Genomic DNA, 22,721 nt, shown 5'->3' on the forward strand with positions numbered 1-22,721 from the left:
AAGTCAGCTGCCAATCTAATACTTTTACCATCGTATGTTACAGACTTCTTTTCCCAGGCTGCTTTCAGGATTTTCTCTTTGTCACAAGGCTTGTAAATTTTACTATTAGGTTACGGGGTGTGGGCCTATTCTTATTGATTTTGAGGGGCATTCTCTGAACCTCCTGAATTGTGATGCTCGTTCCCTTTTCCATATTGGGGAAATTCTCCCCAATAATTCTCTCCAGTATACCTTCTGCTCCCCTCTCTCTTTCTTCTTCTTCTGGAATCCCAATTATTCTAATGTTGTTTCGTCTTATGGTGTCACTTACCTCTCGAATTCTCCCCTCATGGTCCAGTAGCTCTTTGTCCCTCTTTTGCTCAGCTTCTTTATTCTCTGTCATTTGGTCTTCTATATCGCTAAATCTTACTTCTGCCTCATTTATCCTAGCAGTGAGAGCCTCCATTTTTGATTGAACCTCATTAATAGCTTTTTTTTGATTTCAACTTGGTTAGATTTTAGTTCTTTTATTTCTCCAGAAAGGGCTTTTATATCTCTGGAGAGGGTTTCTCTAATATCTTCCATGCCTTTTTCAAGCCCGGCTAGAACCTTGGAATTGTCATTTTGAACTCTAGATCTGACATATTACCAATGTCTGTATTGATTAGGTCCCTAGCCTTTGATACTGCCTCTTTTTCTTTTTTTTGTTGTGAATTTTTCTGCCTTGTCATTTTGTCCAGCTAAGAGTATATGAAGGAGCAAGTAAAATACTAAAAGGGTGGCAACAATCCCAGGAAAATATGCTTTAACCAAATCAGAAGAGATCCCAAATCGTGAGGGGGGATTTCTCCCCCCTCACGATTGGGTGAGGGATCTCCTCTGATTGAGTCTCCTCTGTTTGGGATCTCCCAATCTCTTCTGATTTGGAGATAAAAAGAGGTTCAAAAAGAAGGAGAGAAAAAAAAGAAAAAAAAAGAATTAAAAAAAGAGATTGAATTAAAAATTCAATCAAGAATTAAAGAAAGAATTAAAAAAAGAGATTGAAGAGATTGGGATCTCTTCTGATTTGGGGATAAAAAGAGGTTCAAAAATAGAGAAAGAAAAAAAAAGAATTTAAAAAAGCAAACGAATTTAAAAAGTATAGAAAAGAAAAATATATATATATTAGATAAACTAGTTAAAAAACGTTAAAAAAAGGGTAAAATTTAAAAAAAATAGCAGAAGAAGAGAAAAAAAATGAAAAAGAAAAAAATTAAATTAACTGCAAGACTAAAAAATCACGGGGAGAAAGCCATGAGTTCCGTGGTTTGTTTTCTCCTCCTCTGGAATTCTGCTGCTCTCCTTGGTATTGAAACTGCATTCCTTGGTAGGTGAACTTGGTCTGGCCTGGATTTCTTGTTGATCTTCTGGGGGAGGGGCCTGTTGTAGTGCTCCTCAAGTGTCGTTGCCACAGGCGGAATTGCAGCGCCCTTACCAGGGGCTGGGCTGAGTGATCCCCTAGGCTTTGCTTTCAGGAGCTTTTGTTCCTTGAGCGCTTAAGCACTTATTTTTAAATCCTTTACTTGTTTTAACAGCTTTATTGAAATACAGCTCACATACCATGCAATTCACCCATTTAACATGTATAATTCCTTGATTTTCAGGATATACATCACCACAATTTTAAACATTGTCATGACTTAAAAGAAACAAATCTGCAACCTGTTGCTATTATTCTTCTCCCTCCTCCTTCCTCCACCTCTAAGATGTACTACTTTCTGGTTCTAGATTTTCTTATTCTGGACATTTCATGTGACTGGAGTCATATTTGGCCATTAGTGACTGGCTTCTTTCATTTAACGTGTTTTCAAGGTTCATACCTGTTGTGGCATGGATTGGTCTTTTTTATTCCAAAAAATATTATGTCATAGGAATACGTTATATTTTACTTACCCATTTCTCAGTTGACAGATGTTTGAATTGTTTCCATCTTTTGACCTTTTAATAAGATAGCTATGAACATTTGTTTACAAGTTTTTGTGTGGACCTGTGTTTTCATTTCTCGTGAGTATATACCAAGAAGAGGAAGTGCTGGCTCTTATGTTAACTCTATGTTGAACTTTCTGATAAACTGCCACACTGTTTTCCAAAATAGCTGTACCATTTTTCATTCCCACCAACCTTGCATGGGGGTTCTAATTTCTCCACATTCCCATCAACATTTGTATTCTTTTTGATTTTAGCTGTCGTTGTAGGTGTGAAGTTTTAGTAAATATTGATTTTGATTTACATTTTCCTGATGGTTAATGATATTGAGCAGTTTTCATCTGATTTTTTACTTTTAATGGCATTTTGGGAAAGTGGGGAGTATTTTATCTACTCCATTATAGGGGAAACACAGTAGTTTATTTGAGAAGTAACATGACAAATTTTTCTTTTAAATATTTGAAAACACACAATGTCATGCCTTCAAAAACATAGACAATGCTCTTCTATGCTTTTGGAATATTACAGTTACCGAGTGATTAAGGGACAGTGAAATTCTGCCCTGAATTAAGATTACTTCTTCTGTTTGGTTGAGGAATTCACTCAAATTGCTCCTCAGGGTTGACTTTAAGGCAGAGCAAAACTAATTGCCAAAGCCTCAAAGCCCAGTGCCTTTTCATCACAAATGCTGCATACATCTGTTTTGAATAAGTGTGTAGCACAGGAGATAAATACCAAAGAAACGAGAGAACTTCGACGTGGATACATAGCATATGTCTCAGAGATGGATGCCAAGGTGTTTTAAAGGGGATTTTGCACTGTAATCACAGTGTATCACACCCACCCAATGATAACAGAACAAGTTCGGTAATGGATATGTGGGAAGTTATATTGTTCTATGTGCTCTTGGACATGTTTAAACATTTGTGTAGTAAAAATTGTTTTAAAAAAAGAGATGTTGGGTGCCTCATAAGGACAGGGAGGAGTCAGAAGGAGACCTGACAAGGGTAGATTAGTCCATCAAGACAAGAACTTAGCTCTCTTACAATAAAGACATTTCAGAAAATATATTTCCTTTGAGACTGGGAAGGAAACCTCTTTCCATATAACAGGAAGGAAGAGGAAAAGAAGAAAGGGGATATTTTTTGGAAGGATTTCATTTTGTTTTGTTTTGTGAGAAGCTCTATCACTGCTTTCTTGCTCCTCTGTGAGCTGTGGTCCAGCACATCTGCTGGATGTGCTGATGTGAAGATGGCCTAAGTTTGAGGAAAGTAAAGGAAATTTGAAATAGATATGAGGGTATGTGCTTTTGGGTAAATTGGAAGGGGAGATGAACCATGAGAGACTATGGACTCTGAAAAACAATCTGAGGGGTTTGAAGTGGTGGGGGGTGGGAGGTTGGGGTACCAGGTGGTGGGTATTATAGAGGGCACAGCTTGCATGGAGCACTGGGTGTGGTGAAAAAATAATGAATACTGTTTTTCTGAAAATAAATAAATTGGAAAAAAAATTAAAAAATAAAATTCAGTAATATCTTTAAAAAAAAAAGAAAGAAAGAAATAGATATGAGGGCCACCTGGGTGTCTCTGTCAGTTTAGAATCTGCCTTCGGTTCAGGTGATGGCCATGGAGTCCTGGGATTGAGTCCTGCTCCTTGCTTGGCAGAAAACTGCTTCTCCCTCTACTTCTGCCAGTACTCCTGATTGTGCTTCTGCTCTCTCACTCAAATTAAATTAAAAATAAGATAAAATAAATTAGATCTGAGAAACTGAGAACAGAATGTACTGAGGAAATATTGACCTAACTCCATTTATTTTGCTCCCATTAGTAGGTCTTAGATAAGTATTTGTGGAATGAATAATGATTTCCGGGTAGTGCTGGGGCTGAATTTCTTGTGGCACCAGTAGACTCAGTTTTGACATGGGAGATTTAATCCAACAGTAATCAAGTACATATAGAAAGGCATATCTAAAAAAAAAAAAAAAAAAGGCAGAGAGACAAGATTTTGCCAGACAGTAAGGAGGACAGGAGTTTAGATGGGGTCCACTTGTACTGGAGCCTGTTCTGTTTTGTTTTTAACTGAAGAATGGATGATGCAGTATCACATTAGTGTCAGGAATGCAACTCTATGCTCTGCTGTGCTCATCACAACTGTGGCTACCACATATCACCAGATAACGCTGTTACAGTGCATTGGACTCTGTTTCCTATGCTGGACTGGTGCTTTTTACATGTTGGTTACCTGATAATCCATCAGTGAGGAAAGGAAGAACAAGGCCTTGCTGGATAGGCAAGAAGTGAAAGTGGATGAGGTGGAGAAGATAAATTAACAGGGACATAGAAGCTGGAAGGACAGCGGCATGAGGCAGAGGGACAGAATGTCAAACTATAGGATTCTGATGCCAGAAGTATTCCTGGTAATAAGCTCTACAGAGTGGCACAAAGTGCACTGGATTGGCCATAATGGACTCTAAAATGAAATCATGTAGGAACCGGCAGGCTGCGTTGCTGGCTGGTCTGTCCACATAGATGTTAGAGCCTCCTGCACCCCTTCCTCACCTCTTCAGGTTCCCTGGCCGGGGCCCCATCCCACCTAATGTCCCCCTCAAGGCCTCCACTGCATCAAATCTGCATTCTTTCTGTGACCCCAACATTCAGATAGTGTAGGGTCCATGATAACCTGGATGAGAAGCTACAAGTGTGGTAGTGAGAGAGGTCATGGATATCTGGTTTTCTGTTTTAGCACTGAGCAGTCCTGAGACTGTCCAGAAGACTACCTCAGGTGTTCTCTAGCACACTCATCCCATTTTGAGTCCCAGTCTGAGGTGGAGTTGCCTTCCCTCCAGAGCCCTCTTTTAAGTGTGGGAATGTGTGCCGTCATGACCCCCCTCAGCCCCCCCCCCAAAAAAAAGCATTCCATGGAGTTCCATGATAATCCTCCAAACATCTGTATCCTGGTGCACAGTCTAGAACTCACCTCTGGTTCATAAGTTGCACGTGTTCTGGAGAAGAGCTACCATGGCTCCACTAAGGCCGTGAATATTGAAGGTGGCATACCGCCATGCTAGCCATAGTAAAGGCCGTATCTTATATATTGTCATCGAGTGTGGATGGAAGGCAGGCACCAAGATCACCTTCCCCCAAAGGGGATGCCATGCCTGACAGCCTGCAGGTATTGCTTGCATACTCAAGGAACAGAACCATGCCTTTTTGGTATAAGGCATCGGTAGGCTGTGCCAGATTCCAGTCTGCCTCAAAGTGGTGGTGCCTGGATCAGACTGAAGGAGGAGGGGAGCAGGACAGGGTCCTGAGAAGGGGATGATCAGACATAAACTGTTGTTCTACCAGCAAGGTCCCTCTTTCACCTTCTCATTTCATCAAAGGTGCCTTATCCTGGAAGGTGGTAGCTGCCTTGTCAACATTCCTATCACTAACAGCTAAGTGATGCTTTTGTTCTGCAAAAAACATCCTCAGTCCAGCAGCCTGAAGAAACACCCAGGGAGGGGAAGCACTTCCAGTAGGAAAGCTCAGTGTCAAGTGTAACGTGACTTAAAGGACAGATTCATCAGCAGCATCTAGGGTATTCTTTGACGCTACCCACAACCAGCCCAAGAACAACACCCCATCCCCTGAAAACACTCCCATTCAGAGTTCATCCACCTGTGGGATCCTCTGATCACTGACTTCTAAGTCATGATTAAGCTAACACAATAACAGTGAAGAAACAACAGTGTCTTAATCATTATTTTCTGAAAACTATACCTGTCTTTGATTCTCCTCCGATATAGAAGACTTACTGTAAAGGGTGTAAAACATTCAGTGAGGGGAGAGGTGTGAGCTACTGTATATTTTCAGGATGGCTAAGCCATGGGACAGGAGAGAGATCCCGTCAGAGGGAGAATGGGCTTCTGGGGCTTTTGGGGGCACATGATACATATTTCCCAAGAGGTCCAGGAGATTGGTCACCTTTTAGAAGCCGAAGGAAGCAATCAGTAATGGCTGAACTGATTTGCCCAAAACCCTTGCTCCCAAGACAGTACACAGAACAGACAACATGTTACTAGAGAAATATTTACTCTGTGGGCACACCACCAGGTTCTGTATTCTTCCCCTTTATGCCTTGTTCCTGTCCTCTTCCGGCATCAGCATTTGCACTTTTGACCTTTGGCTCCCATCTGAGCACACCTTGCCTTATAGGCAGTTTTTGGGGCCGTCTGAACGCACCTTGCCTTCTAGGTGGACTTGGGGGCCATCTGTTGCCTATGGAGTCACGTTTGACAGATGTAGGAGTCTGATGGGTGATATTAGTGGCTGGTGGCCTGAGAATTCTTTGTTCCTCCCTGCCCACAGTTGAGGTGGCAGGGAGAGGATGATCGGGGATGGGGGCTGAATTGGCTGTTCCTGCTTTGTGTCCACGGAGAGATTTCAAGCTTGCAACGGAGTATGTGGACTCTTTTGATTTAAAGCACTGAATGGATTCAAGGACCCTAGGGGGAAGGCCCCAAGTCACCCTCTTATTAAGCCTTTTAATGTGGTCTTCCAGCGTCTGTGCTGCCGTAGGTGTAACAAGGGGAAGCTCCTGGAAAGTATTCAGGGAGTCGTCCTCACCCTGTGATGGTGGCAAACTTTCCTGTTTTGTTTCATTCTGGGATTTCTCAGAAACAAGTGGTGTCTGCTCCACGGAGAGCCATGAATTATGCACAGTCTTCACGGCATTTTCAAGCTGTCTCTGTCCCGTAGTATCCACAGATACCATGGAGCTTTTGACGGATTGGCTCCTCTGTTTTTGTTCAGAACCATACCCCATATTATTCTCTGGGTTGTGTCCCTGATCCTTCTCCAGGTCATCTTTGCAGGAACTGTCCTGTAGAATAAATTCGGGAAGCTCCACATAGACACTTTTGGTCATACTCCTCCTGATCGGACTGTTAGAGATCCCCGAGCGTCCACCATGGCGCTGAGACTCAGGTAGCTGTGGAAGAGTCAGTGCTACAGAGTCATAGATCCTGCGGGGCAGGCCCCTCTGGTGTAGGATGAGCCTCTTATGAAGGTGATGCTCTAGTTTCCTCCGAAGCTCTTCATTCAGAGGAAACTGCCCAGGAGTGACAGAGCTTACAACTGGGGCCTTGGTGGCCTTGTGGCTGAAACAAGGGTTAGACGCAGAAGAACCATAGTCCTCCTGGGATCTTTGGACTATAGTGGGTAAACCCCACACACGTTTCTGTACCTTCTGCAACATGTTCCATTCCAGGTGTTGAATTTCTCTTGACGTGAGACTGTCGGATTCATTGTGAGGTCTGTGAAAACACACTCCACAGATGCTGATGTCGGCTAGAGGACCAGATGGCCGGATTGGGAGTGGGGATTGAAGGTGGGCCTGGGGCTGGACATGAGAGATAGGTAGGGGCTGGGTTTGAGGCAGGAGTTGAGGCGGGTTCTCAGGCAAGGATGGAGGAAGTGGATGGGGAACTCCTGGGGACTCCTGCTCTGGGGAGGCATTCGAGATGTTATCTGAGGCATCAGCAGCAGGGAAGAAGGACTCACGATGCGGAGTTTGGAGACCCCAAAAGAACTGGATGGGGGTTTGCTGTAAATGGCCCTTTTCCAAGGTGGTAGGATATGGGCGCTGCTGCTGCATTGGCAGCTCCTTGGACTGGCCTTTGCTGCTCCAGAAAGCATCAGTTTGGTTTGGGAAAGATCGCCTTGTTTCCTTGCCCCTGAGAAAGTCACTCCTGTTTTGCACTTGTTTCTCTAGAAGTGCCAGGGCATCAGGGCTGAGAAGTGAGAGGTTACCAGGCTCGACAAGGTTGGCTACAGGGTCTCCCCTGGGAGAAGCCTCCGAAGAAGGGAGGGCTTGATGGAAATCACGTGGAGCCAGGGTTGAAGGGAAGAAGCCTTTGGCATGAGTTTGCCACGGAGGGAGGTCTAAAATTGACAAGCTGGAGGGGTCCATGCCTCTGCTTGCTGTGATACAAGTAGACAACCTACCAGAGCTCTGTGGGGGTGAGCTCTCTTGAACACCCTTCCTTAATTTGGAAATTGGTTTAGATCGCGTCACACTTAAATTGCAGTCTGGCGGTGGTGATGCAGACTGGTTTGGTGGTGCGTGATGACGAGCAAAGGTCTCAGTAGGATTCACCCTCTGGGACAACTCCGGTAAGGGGCTGACATCTTGGGAAAGGGTATTTAGAAACACTGTCTCTGTTTGGACGCTACGGTCCACTGAATGGGCATGATGGGGTGGGACAGGAGGTGGAAAGGCAGGGGGCTGGGCTGGGAAATGGTCTATTGGGAATTTGGAATCCAAGGGAGGAAAGGGCTCTGGTGGCAAAGAATCACCCGGTGGTGAGGGTGGAAAGAAATTAGCCACAGGGATCACTGGGTTAGGTGAGAAGATGGAGGCAGGTGGTGGGGAAGACTCAGGCAGCGAAGCTGGTATTAGCTCTCCTGGAGGGACTGCTGAGAAGTCAGTGGAGAGAGTGAACGATGAAGAAGTCACAGGAGCTGTGGAAGCCAAGGAAGTAGAATCTTCCAGAGTCTGCAGGAACAGCAGCCGATTGATCTCAGCAGTTGTGCTATTACATACCTCACAGGAGGGGTCTGGACATAACAGTTGACGAAAGTGGATGGTATCATGATGCCGGCCGAGGGGGCTGCAGGAGACAGGAGGTACAAAACTGCAGCCAGGACCAGAACAAGGGGAGGCGGCCATGCAGACCTGACAAGGGAGGGGCCACCTGAAGCCTGCTATCCCTTCACAATGCCCCACTGTTATGACCTGACAGTGTACTCAGTAGCCTTCACCCCAATATCTGTTCCTATGGCTACCCCCACCCCATGGCTATGACAGACTGCAGTGAATCCTGCAATTGCATAAAACCTGCTCTAAGAGGCAATAGGATCAAGGGGAAAAACTGGTCACCTTCTTAAAATAGAGATCAGCTTCCGGGTCTCCTCCACTTCCCGTTGGTACCATCTGCCATCTGGGGAAACAGGAGACTGAGTTATATAGTGAAAGCAGAAACAGAGGTATTAATCCAGGAGTCCCCCTATAGGACAGCCTTGGGATGTTGGACTCTGAAAGCCCCAACAATCAATAGATGAGGGCAAATGGCCAATGATGTGAAGCTGGTTAGTAATCTAGCTTCCTGTATAAAGTACTTTCATGTAAATTATCCCTGTGATGATCAGACCACCTCTGTGAAGCAGAGAGGTCAGGGAAGACTCCTGAAGGTCCATGATGTCAGAGAGCTTTCACAATGTCAGGAGACGAAGTTCTGACTCTTGTCATCTCACACGGCCACCTAGTGGGAAGCACTCCTTGTCCAGATCCATCACTGCTTCATGCTCAATAATGGTCAGAGCAGGGATCTGAGAAGGGTTTTGCACTCTGGCTACATTTCCATGAGCCTCTCCTCTGAGGGAATGTATCTAGCAGCTCGCATCCTCAGAGTTCATGGACTGGGCCCTCATGGAGAGGACAGCAAGGATCAGCCTTGGAGAGAGCTCAGGTGGAATAGGCAGAACCTTACCTTCCAGAGTCCCACCTTTCCTCCTCCTCTTGGCTCTGCCCTGACGCTAGAAGAAAAATGGAAAGAATGAGGGGGGTTGGACCCATGTCTTACTCTTCTCTCAGAAGTGGAAACATCCTTTATGCAAGAATTCTAGGACTTTAGTAGAACTTTGTGTTCCTTGCTTTTTTCAGTTTTAAAGGTGATAAAATGTTGTCAATATTTACTCTTTGGAAAACCCAGGGGATGACTTTGTCTAGGAGGTCCACACTTGGTATTCCCAATCAGAAGTCCTTTGTTCAATGAGGACATAGAAAAGGAAGCCCAACAGTCAGACCTGTGCTGCCTCAGGTAGGACCCTGTATCCTAGGTCATAGCTCCGACCTCACTGTCTTCTCAGAGGCTTAGCAGTGTTCTCCTGATCAGCTCAGCATGAAGGAAGCCTTGATCGAGTGATGCTGGACATGGGAATGTGACTCGATATGGTCGAGTGCTGGGAAACTTTGTTCTCTTACACAGACCCCATCCTCTCAAAATAACCCAATCCAGGACTACAGAATCCCTGAGTTTGGGATTTTATCCAAGAACCACCACCATACCCAGATAGACTGTAGTTTCAAGTAGAAACCGTAGTCCTTTCTTAACACTTACCCCTGCCAGGCCTCTTTTCCTAGAGGAGTGAATGTCTGTTCTCTTAAGACTTCCCATTTTAGGTGTTTCTCCCACTCTACCAAACTCCTTTTAAAACCCGGGATTAGGGATCCTGGATGGCTCAGTTGGTTAAGTGTCTGCCTTGGGCTCAGGTCAGGAATCCAGGGTCTTGGGATCTAGCCCCACATTGCACTCCCTGTTTCGCTCTCCCTCTGCCCCTCTACCCCACTTGTGCTCTCTTCCTTTGTCTTAAATAAAATCTAAAAAAAAAAAAAAAAAAAGGAATAAAATTTGGGATTAGAAATGGAAACCGTAATAATCTATGTTGAGTTCCCCCCCTCCCCAAGGTTTTCTTACCTTTCGGGTGGTTTTGGTTTTCCACGTTGGAAATGGAATCCCCACCAGGTAGCACAGGAACAGAAGGAGCAATCCCAACCCACACAAGAAGGTAAGGTTGGCATCAATGCCCAAGCATGTTGAGGCAAAGCTCAGACATGGTTTAGTATCGCTATTCAGAAGTGAGAGAACATTCCAGTGTTTGAACTCCATCGTCTGAATCGCAAGACAGCCTATACTGTGCACACGCTGAATATATATCCTCCACAGGCTTACATCACAGAGCACTGTCACAAAGAGTTTCTGAGGGTGAGGGAGAGGACAGTTGAACAAGGTGTGTCCAGAGCCCCTCCCCACCTACTAGCTCAGAAGACCCCTCCCTCCTCCTGGTCCTTCAGGTCTGCCATCCTATTTTCCTACTCCTTTTCATCACTTATGAAACTTATGAAATTTTCTGTCGTTCCATGTATAATTCATATATTGCCTGGGTCCCTCTTCACTGTTTGAGAACTTGGCTTTGGTCTTACCAGGTCTGTGCCTTGAAAGTCTGCAAGGCTACCTGGAGTTTTTGCTTGTACCCTGACATTTACACTCAGGATCACTTAGGTCCTCAGATCCAGCTTTCGTATTCAATGTGTTTGCCTGGGACACCTGGGTGGCTCAGTCGGCTAAGTGATCGCCCTCAGCTCAGGTCATGATCTGAGGGTTCTGGGATCAAGCTCCACATCTGGCTCCTTGCTCCATGGGGAGCCTGCTTCCCCAACTCCCTCTGCCTGCAGCTCCCCTGATTGTGTGCTCTCTGTCAAATAAATAAAACCTTTAAAAGAAAATGTGTTTGGCTTCCATGAACCCAGATAGAGACCTTAACGTTCTTTCACACTCACTTAGTTTCGTACATGTTGCACAGCACATTTCAGTTTTTGTTTCATTCGGCCTTTCGTATCTTCCGTCAGAGAGGCTGACTCAATTAAACTCAATAATGCATTATTCAATAATCCCAAAACTAAAGTCAATGTAAAATGACAGTAAATAATTAAACCTTCAAATGGTCTTGGGGGTAACTGTGCAGCACTCGTATTCCTAAAGTTAGTGAAGCTAAGCTGCATAAAATGTTTGGGGACCAGCTAACACACACACACACACACACACACACACACACACCCTTTGACAAAACAATCCAGTATATTTCATATTGAAGAATAAAGTGTTTTATCCTTTTATTTCAGTATTTCATAAAATATTGACCCCAGGTCTTCTTACTCTACCTAAAATACTGTGTTCTGTACATCAACACCCTAATAGTTGTACAAGCTCCTTCTCAGTGAGTTGCAGCCCTGTAACAAATGCCATAGACTGGGTGGTTTAAACGACACACATGTATTTTTCATAGTTCGGGAGGACGGGAATTCCAAGGTCAAGGCACAGAAGATTCAGTGTCTGTTGACACCTTCCTCCGGGTTCACACGCAGGTGCATCTTCTCCCTACAACCTGATGTGGCAGAAAAAGTGGGTGAGAGGTTTCTGGGGTCTCTTTTCTAAGGACACTAAACTCATTTATGAGGGCCCCACCCTCATGACCTAATCACCTCCCAAAGTCCCCATCTCCTAATACCATCACATTGGGATTAGGGTTTCATCATATGAATTTGGGGAGGAGCACAAACATACAGTTCATAAACTCCCCAAAGGCCAGGACAGGTTACAGGCTGCTAAGTAAGCTGTTGATCCCCTCCTCTGGTGGCAGGTTGGGACCCAGGAGTGTCCCGGCCTTCCTGCAGAATGTAGTCTTGAAGATCCTCTCCTGATTGCCCTTGTGGGCCTTGTATATCCTTTCCTAGGAGCGCCTTGCCAGGAAAAGTGGTTGAGAAGCTCCACCCTAGATTATCATCCCCACGTATGTTTGAGAATCAACTACCTGTGACAGGTTTTCCAGGTTCCTTTTTGCCAGGTTTAAATAATCCCACTCTTCCTCCATCTTCTTTTCTAAACTCTTTTATCTTCATGGCAGCTGTCCTCTGAACTGCCTCCTAACTTCTCACGCCTTTCTTAAACTGGGATGCCCTTTATTTGACACCCCTGGCCTAGCAGGGGTCATCTGTGAAAGGGTAGGACAGCCTTCACCCTGGCCCAGCAGAGTCTCTTTTCGGTTCTGCAGGAACAGGTCACCTGCCTGGAAGATCAGACCTGCCCAGAGGCACCGCTTCTTCCTCATCCTGACATGCAGTCTCAGACACATTTTCATTTAATGAATAGCTACTTTTGGAAGCCAAGAGACACAAACACCTGTTAAGTCCTGGTCTCCGTCCTTAAGGACCTCATGGTGCTGTTCTAGGGAAAAGCCCTGTGCAGGCTGAGAATTACACAGGACCCGGGACAGGTATCCTGCCGCATTTGGGAATTGCCAGGTAATCTCTAGAACAGAGGAACAAAGTGACAGGTATTGTGGGTCACAAATGCTCACACACACCATGCTCCTTAGAAAGGCAACTCTGCATGTCTAATCTCTGCGATTATCTGATACAGATTAATGGCTCTTTGAGAGGATAGTCGAAGAATGGCTTTTCTCTTTTAAAAGGACATGTGCTGGCTAGATATCCTTACGTACATTTATGTGCCTTGAGTTAAAACTTTTCTCAGAACCTGGTAGAAGTTCCTTCAAAATTTAAAGGAACAAGACCTGAAAGGTATATATATATATAGAATCTCACCCAAAATAACCTCCACTGAGGTTCAGTAGGGAGGTTCACAGCACTTTTCCTCCTACACTAATAGCAAGTGTAAATGATTTGCTACCCTTTCAGGAAGTTTACCCAGAGCAACCTCACAATCACCCCATGATGTAAGCAGCTCAAGTATTAGTGTGCCTCTATTATGAAAGAACAAAACCGAAGCTCGGGGAGGGTAAGTGACTTCTCTAGGTCACTCAGCTGTAAGTCGTAGAGCCCTGACGATGAAATCCCCAATGTTCTCAACACCTCTATTTTAAATAATAAGTGATATCCTCAGAAGCCATCTTAGTCCTAAAATTAAAGCACCCATGTGGATACAAATAGTATCCACTTTTTCTATTCAATGCTGACAAGTATTTTTTGTTTGTTTGTTTTTTGTTTTTTGAATGACACCTATGTTTATTTCTTCCAAGAAAAGTTTTTTCCCACACACCTTCTACCTTTTCACCAAAATACCTTATTGTCATCTCTACTGATTTTATTTTATTTTATTTTTAGATTTTATTTATTTATTTGTCAGAGGGAGAGGGAGAGCGAGCGAGCACAGGCAGACAGAATGGCAGGCAGAGGCAGAGGGAGAAGCAGGCTCCCTGCTTAGCAAGGAGCCCGATGTGGGACTCGATCCCAGGATGCCGGGATCATGACCTGAGCCGAAGGCAGCTGCCCAACCAACTGAGCCACCCAGGCGTCTGATTTTAAACAATCATCTCATTTTTTTGATGGTTATATGTATTTATTTCTTCTCCCCATGCTACCTAGTCATTTCATTGTTGGAACTCTTACAGCTTCATTATTTAGATTATAAACTGTTGAAATTAAGCCGTGGATCATTTCCTTACTTGACTCACCTACATTCCCTTGCTGATGATGAATCAGTCTTGGCCCTAGACACCCAATCCTTTCCCTGCCATTTGAAGAAGTTTTGCCTATAATGACAGTTCCTTTTTTTTCCCTCTCTTACCCTGCATCCACAGTTTCACCATTGTTCTACCCAAGGGAAGGTACTTCCTTCACCATTGTCTCTACGCAAAGGAAGGTACTCTTCAAGCCCACCCCTCTTCACATACCCTCCTTGACTTCAGACAGATGTCTGTTAAGAAAAATCCCTCCACATATCTTTGAGTTTCTGAAATTGTTTTCAAATAGAAAGTATGGTCTTAACTGTCCCTAAGGCCCCTAGGACTCACAACTATAAAAACATCCTTTAAAGTCTGAGCAAGATAAGTTCCACCCCAAAACATTTCCAGGTGAGAAGGGTTTAAATATGGCACAATGAATTTATTTTTCAAACCTGGCCTCGTTCTAAAAGAGGCTGAGAAACCGATCCAGATTAAAGGAAACTACAGATGCACAGGAACTGGATGTAGTATGCCATCCTAGACTAAATCCTGTAAAGAGGTACACACACACACACACACACACACACAAGCGTTACTTGATAAATTGATAAAAATGGAATGCGAGTGGGAGATTAGTTAAAAATTTTATGTCAATATGAAATTTACCGAAGGAGATAACTGTGGTGTCAGAGAATATTCTTTTTCTTAAGAAACACACAAGGAAATATTCAGGGAAAAAGTGCATGATGCATGAAATGTATTCTCAAATACTCAAGAATGTATGCATAGTTTTCCTAGGCATATACATGTCTTCCTATAGAGAGAGAAGGGGAAGGAGGAAAGGAGAGAGAGATTGTAAACAGGTCAAAATCATAACAGGTACATCCGGAGAAAGGGTATATGGCTTTACCATCTATGGCTTTGCCATCTATGCAACTTTTCCACAACTGTATGTTCAAATACATTTTACAAATGTTTTTAACCCAACCTTTGAGATTTCTGACTTTGATTCCAGAAGCTAGTGCCTCCACCATACTCCGACCCCAGATGTGTGCAATGCCAACTTTAAAACAGTTGTCTCAGGTTCTGTCCTATGCAAGAAACCTGGGATCCTCTCTGCACATTTGGAACATGCTAACATTTCAGCAAGGTTTTACAGAACCGGCAGAGTGCCCCCATTCAAAAAAAATTTAGAAATTATATGCAATATAAAACAAACAACAAAGAACAAAAATTCTACATGTTTACTAACACAGAAACCCTAATTTCATTTTTCTCTGGTGCCACCAGGTTGTTCTTCTCCTGGGTTTTGCAGTGTGAATTGATTTGCCAGCACTTTGTTTGCTCTGCGAGTCAGTTTCCTCTCCTCCACCAGATTTATATCTTCCAAAAATGTGTTGACAGCTTTTGTTCTTTATGCTCCCCTTCTTGTCATCCTTAAGCACTTATTTTTAAATCCTTTACTGGTTTTAACAGCCTTATTGAAATACAGCTCACATACCATACAATTTGCCCACTTAACATGTATAATTCCTTGACTTTCAGTACAGGCATCACCACAGTCAATTTTAAAACGTTGTCATGACTTAAGAGAAACAAACCTGCAACCTTTTGCTATCGTTCTCCTTTCTCTCCTCCCTCGAGCTCTAAGATGACTCTGTTTTCTGTGTGGTAGATTTTACTATTCTGGACACTTCATGTGAATGGAGTCATATGTGACCATTAGTGACTGGCTTCTTTCACTTAACACGTTTTCAAGGTTCATCCCTGTAGTGGAATGGGTTGGTCTTTTTTATTCCACAAAATATTATATCATAGGAATATGTTATATTTAATTCACCCATTTCTCAGTTGATGGATGTTTGAATTGTTTCCATCTTTTGACCTTATAAATAAGATAGCTATAAACATTTGTACACAAGTCTTTGTGTAGACCCAGGTTTTCATTTCTGGGGAGTATATACCGAGAAGTGGAAGTGCTGGGTCTTATGTTAACTCTATGTTGAACTTTTTGATCAACTGCCACACTGTTTCCAAATTAGCTGCACCGTTTTTCATTCCCACCGACATTGCATGGGGGTTCTAATTTCTCCACATTCCCACCAACATTTGTATTCTTTTTGATTTTAGCCGTCATCGTAGGTGTGAAGTTTTAGTAAATAGTGATTTTGATTTGCATTTTCCTGATGGTTAATGATATTGAGCCGTTTTCATCTAATCTATTACTCTTAATGGAATTTTGGAAAGAGGGGAGTGTTTGGTCTACTTCATTTAAGGTGATACACAGTAGTTTATTTAAACAGTAACATGACAAATTTTTCTTCTAAATATTTGAAAACACACAATGTCAAGCCCTTAACAACATATACAGTGTCCTTCCATACTTTTTACATATTACAGTTACTGAATGATTAAGGGACAGTGAAATTCTGCCCTTATTTTGCTCCGTAAGATTACTTCTTCTGTGGGGTTGAGGAATTCACTCAGATGGCTCCTCAGCGTTGACTATAAGGCAGAGCAGAACGGATAGCCAAAGCCTCTAAAGCTCAGTTCCTTTTTGACACCAATGCTGCATACACCTGTTGTGAATAAGTGTGTAGCACAGGTGATAAATATCAAAGAAATGTGAGGGCTTCGACGTGGACGAATAGGATATGTCTCAGAGATGGAAGGCAAGGTGTTTTAAAGGGGCTTTTGCACTTTAGTCACAGTGTATCACACCCGCCCAATGATAACAGTACAAGTTGGGTGGCAGATATGTGCAAAGTTATGTTGTTATATGTGCTCTTGGACATGTTTCTGTAGTAAAGGCCATTAAAAAAAAAAAAAAAAAAGGATGTTGGGTGCCTCATAAGGAGAGGGAGGAGGGGTCAGAAGGAGACCTGGCAAGGGTGGATCAGTCCATCAAGACCAGAAGTTAGCTCCCTGAATAAAGACATTTCACAAAGTATATTTCCTTTGAGATTGGGAAGGAAGAGGAAAAAGAAGAATGGGGAGACTTTTTTGAAAGGATTTGGGTTTGTTTTGTTTTGTGAGAGGCTCGGTCACTGCTTTCTTGCTCTTCTGTGAGCTATGACCCAGCACATCTGCTGGGCAAGTGAAGATGGCCTAAGTCTGAGGAAAGTAAAGGAAATTTGAAATAAATCTGAGGGCCACCTGGATGTCTCAGTCAGTTAAGAATCTGCTTTCGGTTCCGGTGGTGACCCGGGTGTCCTGGGATTGAGTCCTGCTCCTGCTTGGTAGGAAGCCTGCTTCTCCCTCTACCTCTGTCACTCCCTCTGATTGTGCCCCTGCTCTCTGTCAAATAAAATAAATCAGATCCGAGTACACTGAGGAGAGAATGTACTAAGAAAATAGTGACCTAACTCCATTTCTTTTGTTCAAGTTAATAAGTCTTGGATAAATATATGTGGAATGAATGAATGATTTCCAGGTAGTGCTGGGACTGAATTTCATGTGGCATCAGTCGACTCTGTTGTGAGTAGACTCAGTTTTGACATGGGAGATTTAATCCAACAATAATCAGTTACATACAGAAAGGCATTTCTAAAAAAGGCAGAGAGACAAGATTTTGCCACACAGGAAGGACTGAAGGGGATTAGATGCGGTCGTTCACTTGTACTAGAGCCTGTTTAGTTTTGTTTTTTAACTGAAGAATGGCTGATGCAATATCACATTAGTGTCAGGTATGCAACTCTATGCTCTGCTGTGCTCATCACAACTGTGGCTACCACATGTCACCAGATAACGCTGTTACAGTGCATTGGACTCTGTTTCCTATGCTGGACTGGTGCTTTTTACATGTTGGTTACCTGACAATCCATCGGTGAGGAAAGGAAGAACAAGGCCTTGCTGGATAGGCAAGAAGTGAAAGTGGATGAGGTGGAGAAGATAAATTAACAGGGACATAGAAGCTGGAAGGACAGCGGCATGAGGCAGAGGGACAGAATGTCAAACTATAGGATTCTGATGCCAGAAGTATTCCCGGTAATAAGCTCTACAGAGTGGCACGAAGTGCACTGGATTGGCCATAATGGACTCTAAAATGAAATCATGTAGGAACCGGCAGGCTGCGTTGCTGGCTGGTCTGTCCACATAGATGTTAGAGCCTCCTGCACCCCTTCCTCACCCCTTCAGGTTCCCTGGCCGGGGCCCCATCCCACCTATTGTCCCCCTCAGGGCCTCCACTGCATCAAATCTGCATTCTTTCTGTGACCCCAACATTCAGATAGTGTAGGGTCCATGATAACCTGGATGAGAAGCTACAAGTGTGGTAGTGAGAGAGGTCATGGATATCTGGTTTTCTGTTTTAGCACTGAGCAGTCCTGAGACTGTCCAGAAGACTACCTCAGGTGTTCTCTAACACACTCATCCCATTTTGAGTCCCAGTCTGAGGTGGAGTTGCCTTCCCTCCAGAGCCCTCTTTTAAGTGTGGGAATGTGTGCCGTCATGACCCCCCTCAGCCCCCCCCCCAAAAAAAAGCATTCCATGGAGTTCCATGATAATCCTCCAAACATCTGTATCCTGGTGCACAGTCTAGAACTCACCTCTGGTTCATAAGTTGCACGTGTTCTGGAGAAGAGCTACCATGGCTCCACTAAGGCCGTGAATATTGAAGGTGGCATACCGCCATGCTAGCCATAGTAAAGGCCGTATCTTATATATTGTCATCGAGTGTGGATGGAAGGCAGGCACCAAGATCACCTTCCCCCAAAGGGGATGCCATGCCTGATAGCCTGCAGGTATTGCTTGCATACTCAAGGAACAGAACCATGCCTTTTTGGTATAAGGCATCGGTAGGCTGTGCCAGATTCCAGTCTGCCTCAAAGTGGTGGTGCCTGGATCAGACTGAAGGAGGAGGGGAGCAGGACAGGGTCCTGAGAAGGGGATGATCAGACATAAACTGTTGTTCTACCAGCAAGGTCCCTCTTTCACCTTCTCATTTCATCAAAGGTGCCTTATCCTGGAAGGTGGTAGCTGCCTTGTCAACATTCCTATCACTAACAGCTAAGTGATGCTTTTGTTCTGCAAAAAACATCCTCAGTCCAGCAGCCTGAAGAAACACCCAGGGAGGGGAAGCACTTCCAGTAGGAAAGCTCAGTGTCAAGTGTAACGTGACTTAAAGGACAGATTCATCAGCAGCATCTAGGGTATTCTTTGACGCTACCCACAACCAGCCCAAGAACAACACCCCATCCCCCGAAAACACTCCCATTCAGATTTCATCCCCTGTGGGATCCTCTGATCACTGACTTCTAAGTCATGATTAAGCTAACACAATAACAGTGAAGAAACAACAGTGTCTTAATCATTATTTTCTGAAAACTATACCTGTCTTTGATTCTCCTCCGATATAGAAGACTTACTGTAAAGGGTGTAAAACATTCAGTGAGGGGCGAGGTGTGAGCTACGGTATATTTTCAGGAAGGCTAAGTCATGGGACAGGAGGGAGAGCCCATCAGTCGGTGAATGGGCTTCTGGGGCTTTTGGGGGCACATGATACATATTTCCCAAGAGGTCCAGGAGATTGGTCACCTTTTAGAAGCCGAAGGAAGCAATCAGTAATGGCTGAACTGATTTGCCCAAAACCCTTGCTCCCAAGACAGTACACAGAACAGACAACATGTTACTAGAGAAATATTTACTCTGTGGGCACACCACCAGGTTCTGTATTCTTCCCCTTTATGCCTTGTTCCTGTCCTCTTCCGGCATCAGCATTTGCACTTTTGACCTTTGGCTCCCATCTGAGCACACCTTGCCTTATAGGCAGTTTTTGGGGCCGTCTGAACGCACCTTGCCTTCTAGGTGGACTTGGGGGCCATCTGTTGCCTATGGAGTCACGTTTGACAGATGTAGGAGTCTGATGGGTGATATTAGTGGCTGGTGGCCTGAGAATTCTTTGTTCCTCCCTGCCCACAGTTGAGGTGGCAGGGAGAGGATGATCGGGGATGGGGGCTGAATTGGCTGTTCCTGCTTTGTGTCCACGGAGAGATTTCAAGCTTGCAACGGAGTATGTGGACTCTTTTGATTTAAAGCACTGAATGGATTCAAGGACCCTAGGGGGAAGGCCCCAAGTCACCCTCTTATTAAGCCTTTTAATGTGGTCTTCCAGCGTCTGTGCTGCCGTAGGTGTAACAAGGGGAAGCTCCTGGAAAGTATTCAGGGAGTCGTCCTCACCCTGTGATGGTGGCAAACTTTCCTGTTTTGTTTCATTCTGGGATTTCTCAGAAACAAGTGGTGTCTGCTCCACGGAGAGCCATGAATTATGCACAGTCTTCACGGCATTTTCAAGCTGTCTCTGTCCCGTAGTATCCACAGATACCATGGAGCTTTTGACGGATTGGCTCCTCTGTTTTTGTTCAGAACCATACCCCATATTATTCTCTGGGTTGTGTCCCTGATCCTTCTCCAGGTCATCTTTGCAGGAACTGTCCTGTAGAATAAATTCGGGAAGCTCCACATAGACACTTTTGGTCATACTCCTCCTGATCGGACTGTTAGAGATCCCCGAGCGTCCACCATGGCGCTGAGACTCAGGTAGCTGTGGAAGAGTCAGTGCTACAGAGTCATAGATCCTGCGGGGCAGGCCCCTCTGGTGTAGGATGAGCCTCTTATGAAGGTGATGCTCTAGTTTCCTCCGAAGCTCTTCATTCAGAGGAAACTGCCCAGGAGTGACAGAGCTTACAACTGGGGCCTTGGTGGCCTTGTGGCTGAAACAAGGGTTAGACGCAGAAGAACCATAGTCCTCCTGGGATCTTTGGACTATAGTGGGTAAACCCCACACACGTTTCTGTACCTTCTGCAACATGTTCCATTCCAGGTGTTGAATTTCTCTTGACGTGAGACTGTCGGATTCATTGTGAGGTCTGTGAAAACACACTCCACAGATGCTGATGTCGGCTAGAGGACCAGATGGCCGGATTGGGAGTGGGGATTGAAGGTGGGCCTGGGGCTGGACATGAGAGATAGGTAGGGGCTGGGTTTGAGGCAGGAGTTGAGGCGGGTTCTCAGGCAAGGATGGAGGAAGTGGATGGGGAACTCCTGGGGACTCCTGCTCTGGGGAGGCATTCGAGATGTTATCTGAGGCATCAGCAGCAGGGAAGAAGGACTCACGATGCGGAGTTTGGAGACCCCAAAAGAACTGGATGGGGGTTTGCTGTAAATGGCCCTTTTCCAAGGTGGTAGGATATGGGCGCTGCTGCTGCATTGGCAGCTCCTTGGACTGGCCTTTGCTGCTCCAGAAAGCATCAGTTTGGTTTGGGAAAGATCGCCTTGTTTCCTTGCCCCTGAGAAAGTCACTCCTGTTTTGCACTTGTTTCTCTAGAAGTGCCAGGGCATCAGGGCTGAGAAGTGAGAGGTTACCAGGCTCGACAAGGTTGGCTACAGGGTCTCCCCTGGGAGAAGCCTCCGAAGAAGGGAGGGCTTGATGGAAATCACGTGGAGCCAGGGTTGAAGGGAAGAAGCCTTTGGCATGAGTTTGCCACGGAGGGAGGTCTAAAATTGACAAGCTGGAGGGGTCCATGCCTCTGCTTGCTGTGATACAAGTAGACAACCTACCAGAGCTCTGTGGGGGTGAGCTCTCTTGAACACCCTTCCTTAATTTGGAAATTGGTTTAGATCGCGTCACACTTAAATTGCAGTCTGGCGGTGGTGATGCAGACTGGTTTGGTGGTGCGTGATGACGAGCAAAGGTCTCAGTAGGATTCACCCTCTGGGACAACTCCGGTAAGGGGCTGACATCTTGGGAAAGGGTATTTAGAAACACTGTCTCTGTTTGGACGCTACGGTCCACTGAATGGGCATGATGGGGTGGGACAGGAGGTGGAAAGGCAGGGGGCTGGGCTGGGAAATGGTCTATTGGGAATTTGGAATCCAAGGGAGGAAAGGGCTCTGGTGGCAAAGAATCACCCGGTGGTGAGGGTGGAAAGAAATTAGCCACAGGGATCACTGGGTTAGGTGAGAAGATGGAGGCAGGTGGTGGGGAAGACTCAGGCAGCGAAGCTGGTATTAGCTCTCCTGGAGGGACTGCTGAGAAGTCAGTGGAGAGAGTGAACGATGAAGAAGTCACAGGAGCTGTGGAAGCCAAGGAAGTAGAATCTTCCAGAGTCTGCAGGAACAGCAGCCGATTGATCTCAGCAGTTGTGCTATTACATACCTCACAGGAGGGGTCTGGACATAACAGTTGACGAAAGTGGATGGTATCATGATGCCGGCCGAGGGGGCTGCAGGAGACAGGAGGTACAAAACTGCAGCCAGGACCAGAACAAGGGGAGGCGGCCATGCAGACCTGACAAGGGAGGGGCCACCTGAAGCCTGCTATCCCTTCACAATGCCCCACTGTTATGACCTGACAGTGTACTCAGTAGCCTTCACCCCAATATCTGTTCCTATGGCTACCCCCACCCCATGGCTATGACAGACTGCAGTGAATCCTGCAATTGCATAAAACCTGCTCTAAGAGGCAATAGGATCAAGGGGAAAAACTGGTCACCTTCTTAAAATAGAGATCAGCTTCCGGGTCTCCTCCACTTCCCGTTGGTACCATCTGCCATCTGGGGAAACAGGAGACTGAGTTATATAGTGAAAGCAGAAACAGAGGTATTAATCCAGGAGTCCCCCTATAGGACAGCCTTGGGATGTTGGACTCTGAAAGCCCCAACAATCAATAGATGAGGGCAAATGGCCAATGATGTGAAGCTGGTTAGTAATCTA

The 22,721-nt window shown here is 45.0% G+C and overlaps 2 protein-coding genes across 2 annotated transcripts; both read right to left on the reverse strand.

Moving 5' to 3' along the window:
* Positions 1-6,015: 6,015 nt before the first annotated feature.
* On the reverse strand, positions 6,016-8,655 carry LOC122916771 (spermatogenesis-associated protein 31D1-like). The gene has a single exon (XM_044264163.1). The coding sequence runs from the start codon at positions 8,653-8,655 to the stop codon at positions 6,016-6,018; it is 2,640 nt and encodes an 879-aa protein (XP_044120098.1).
* Positions 8,656-19,650: 10,995 nt separating this feature from the next.
* Positions 19,651-22,290, reverse strand: LOC122916773 (spermatogenesis-associated protein 31D1-like). Its single transcript, XM_044264164.1, has one exon. The coding sequence runs from the start codon at positions 22,288-22,290 to the stop codon at positions 19,651-19,653; it is 2,640 nt and encodes an 879-aa protein (XP_044120099.1).
* Between the last annotated feature and the right edge of the window lie 431 nt (positions 22,291-22,721).

Source organism: Neovison vison, chromosome 9 (assembly GCF_020171115.1).
Source record: "Neovison vison isolate M4711 chromosome 9, ASM_NN_V1, whole genome shotgun sequence".
NCBI lineage: Eukaryota > Metazoa > Chordata > Mammalia > Carnivora > Mustelidae > Neogale > Neogale vison.

Bases quoted from the DNA above. Each gene is read 5' to 3' on its own strand.
- LOC122916771 (XM_044264163.1), bottom strand. From the start codon at position 8,655: ATGGCCGCCTCCCCTTGTTCTGGTCCTGGCTGCAGTTTTGTACCTCCT.
- LOC122916773 (XM_044264164.1), bottom strand. From the start codon at position 22,290: ATGGCCGCCTCCCCTTGTTCTGGTCCTGGCTGCAGTTTTGTACCTCCT.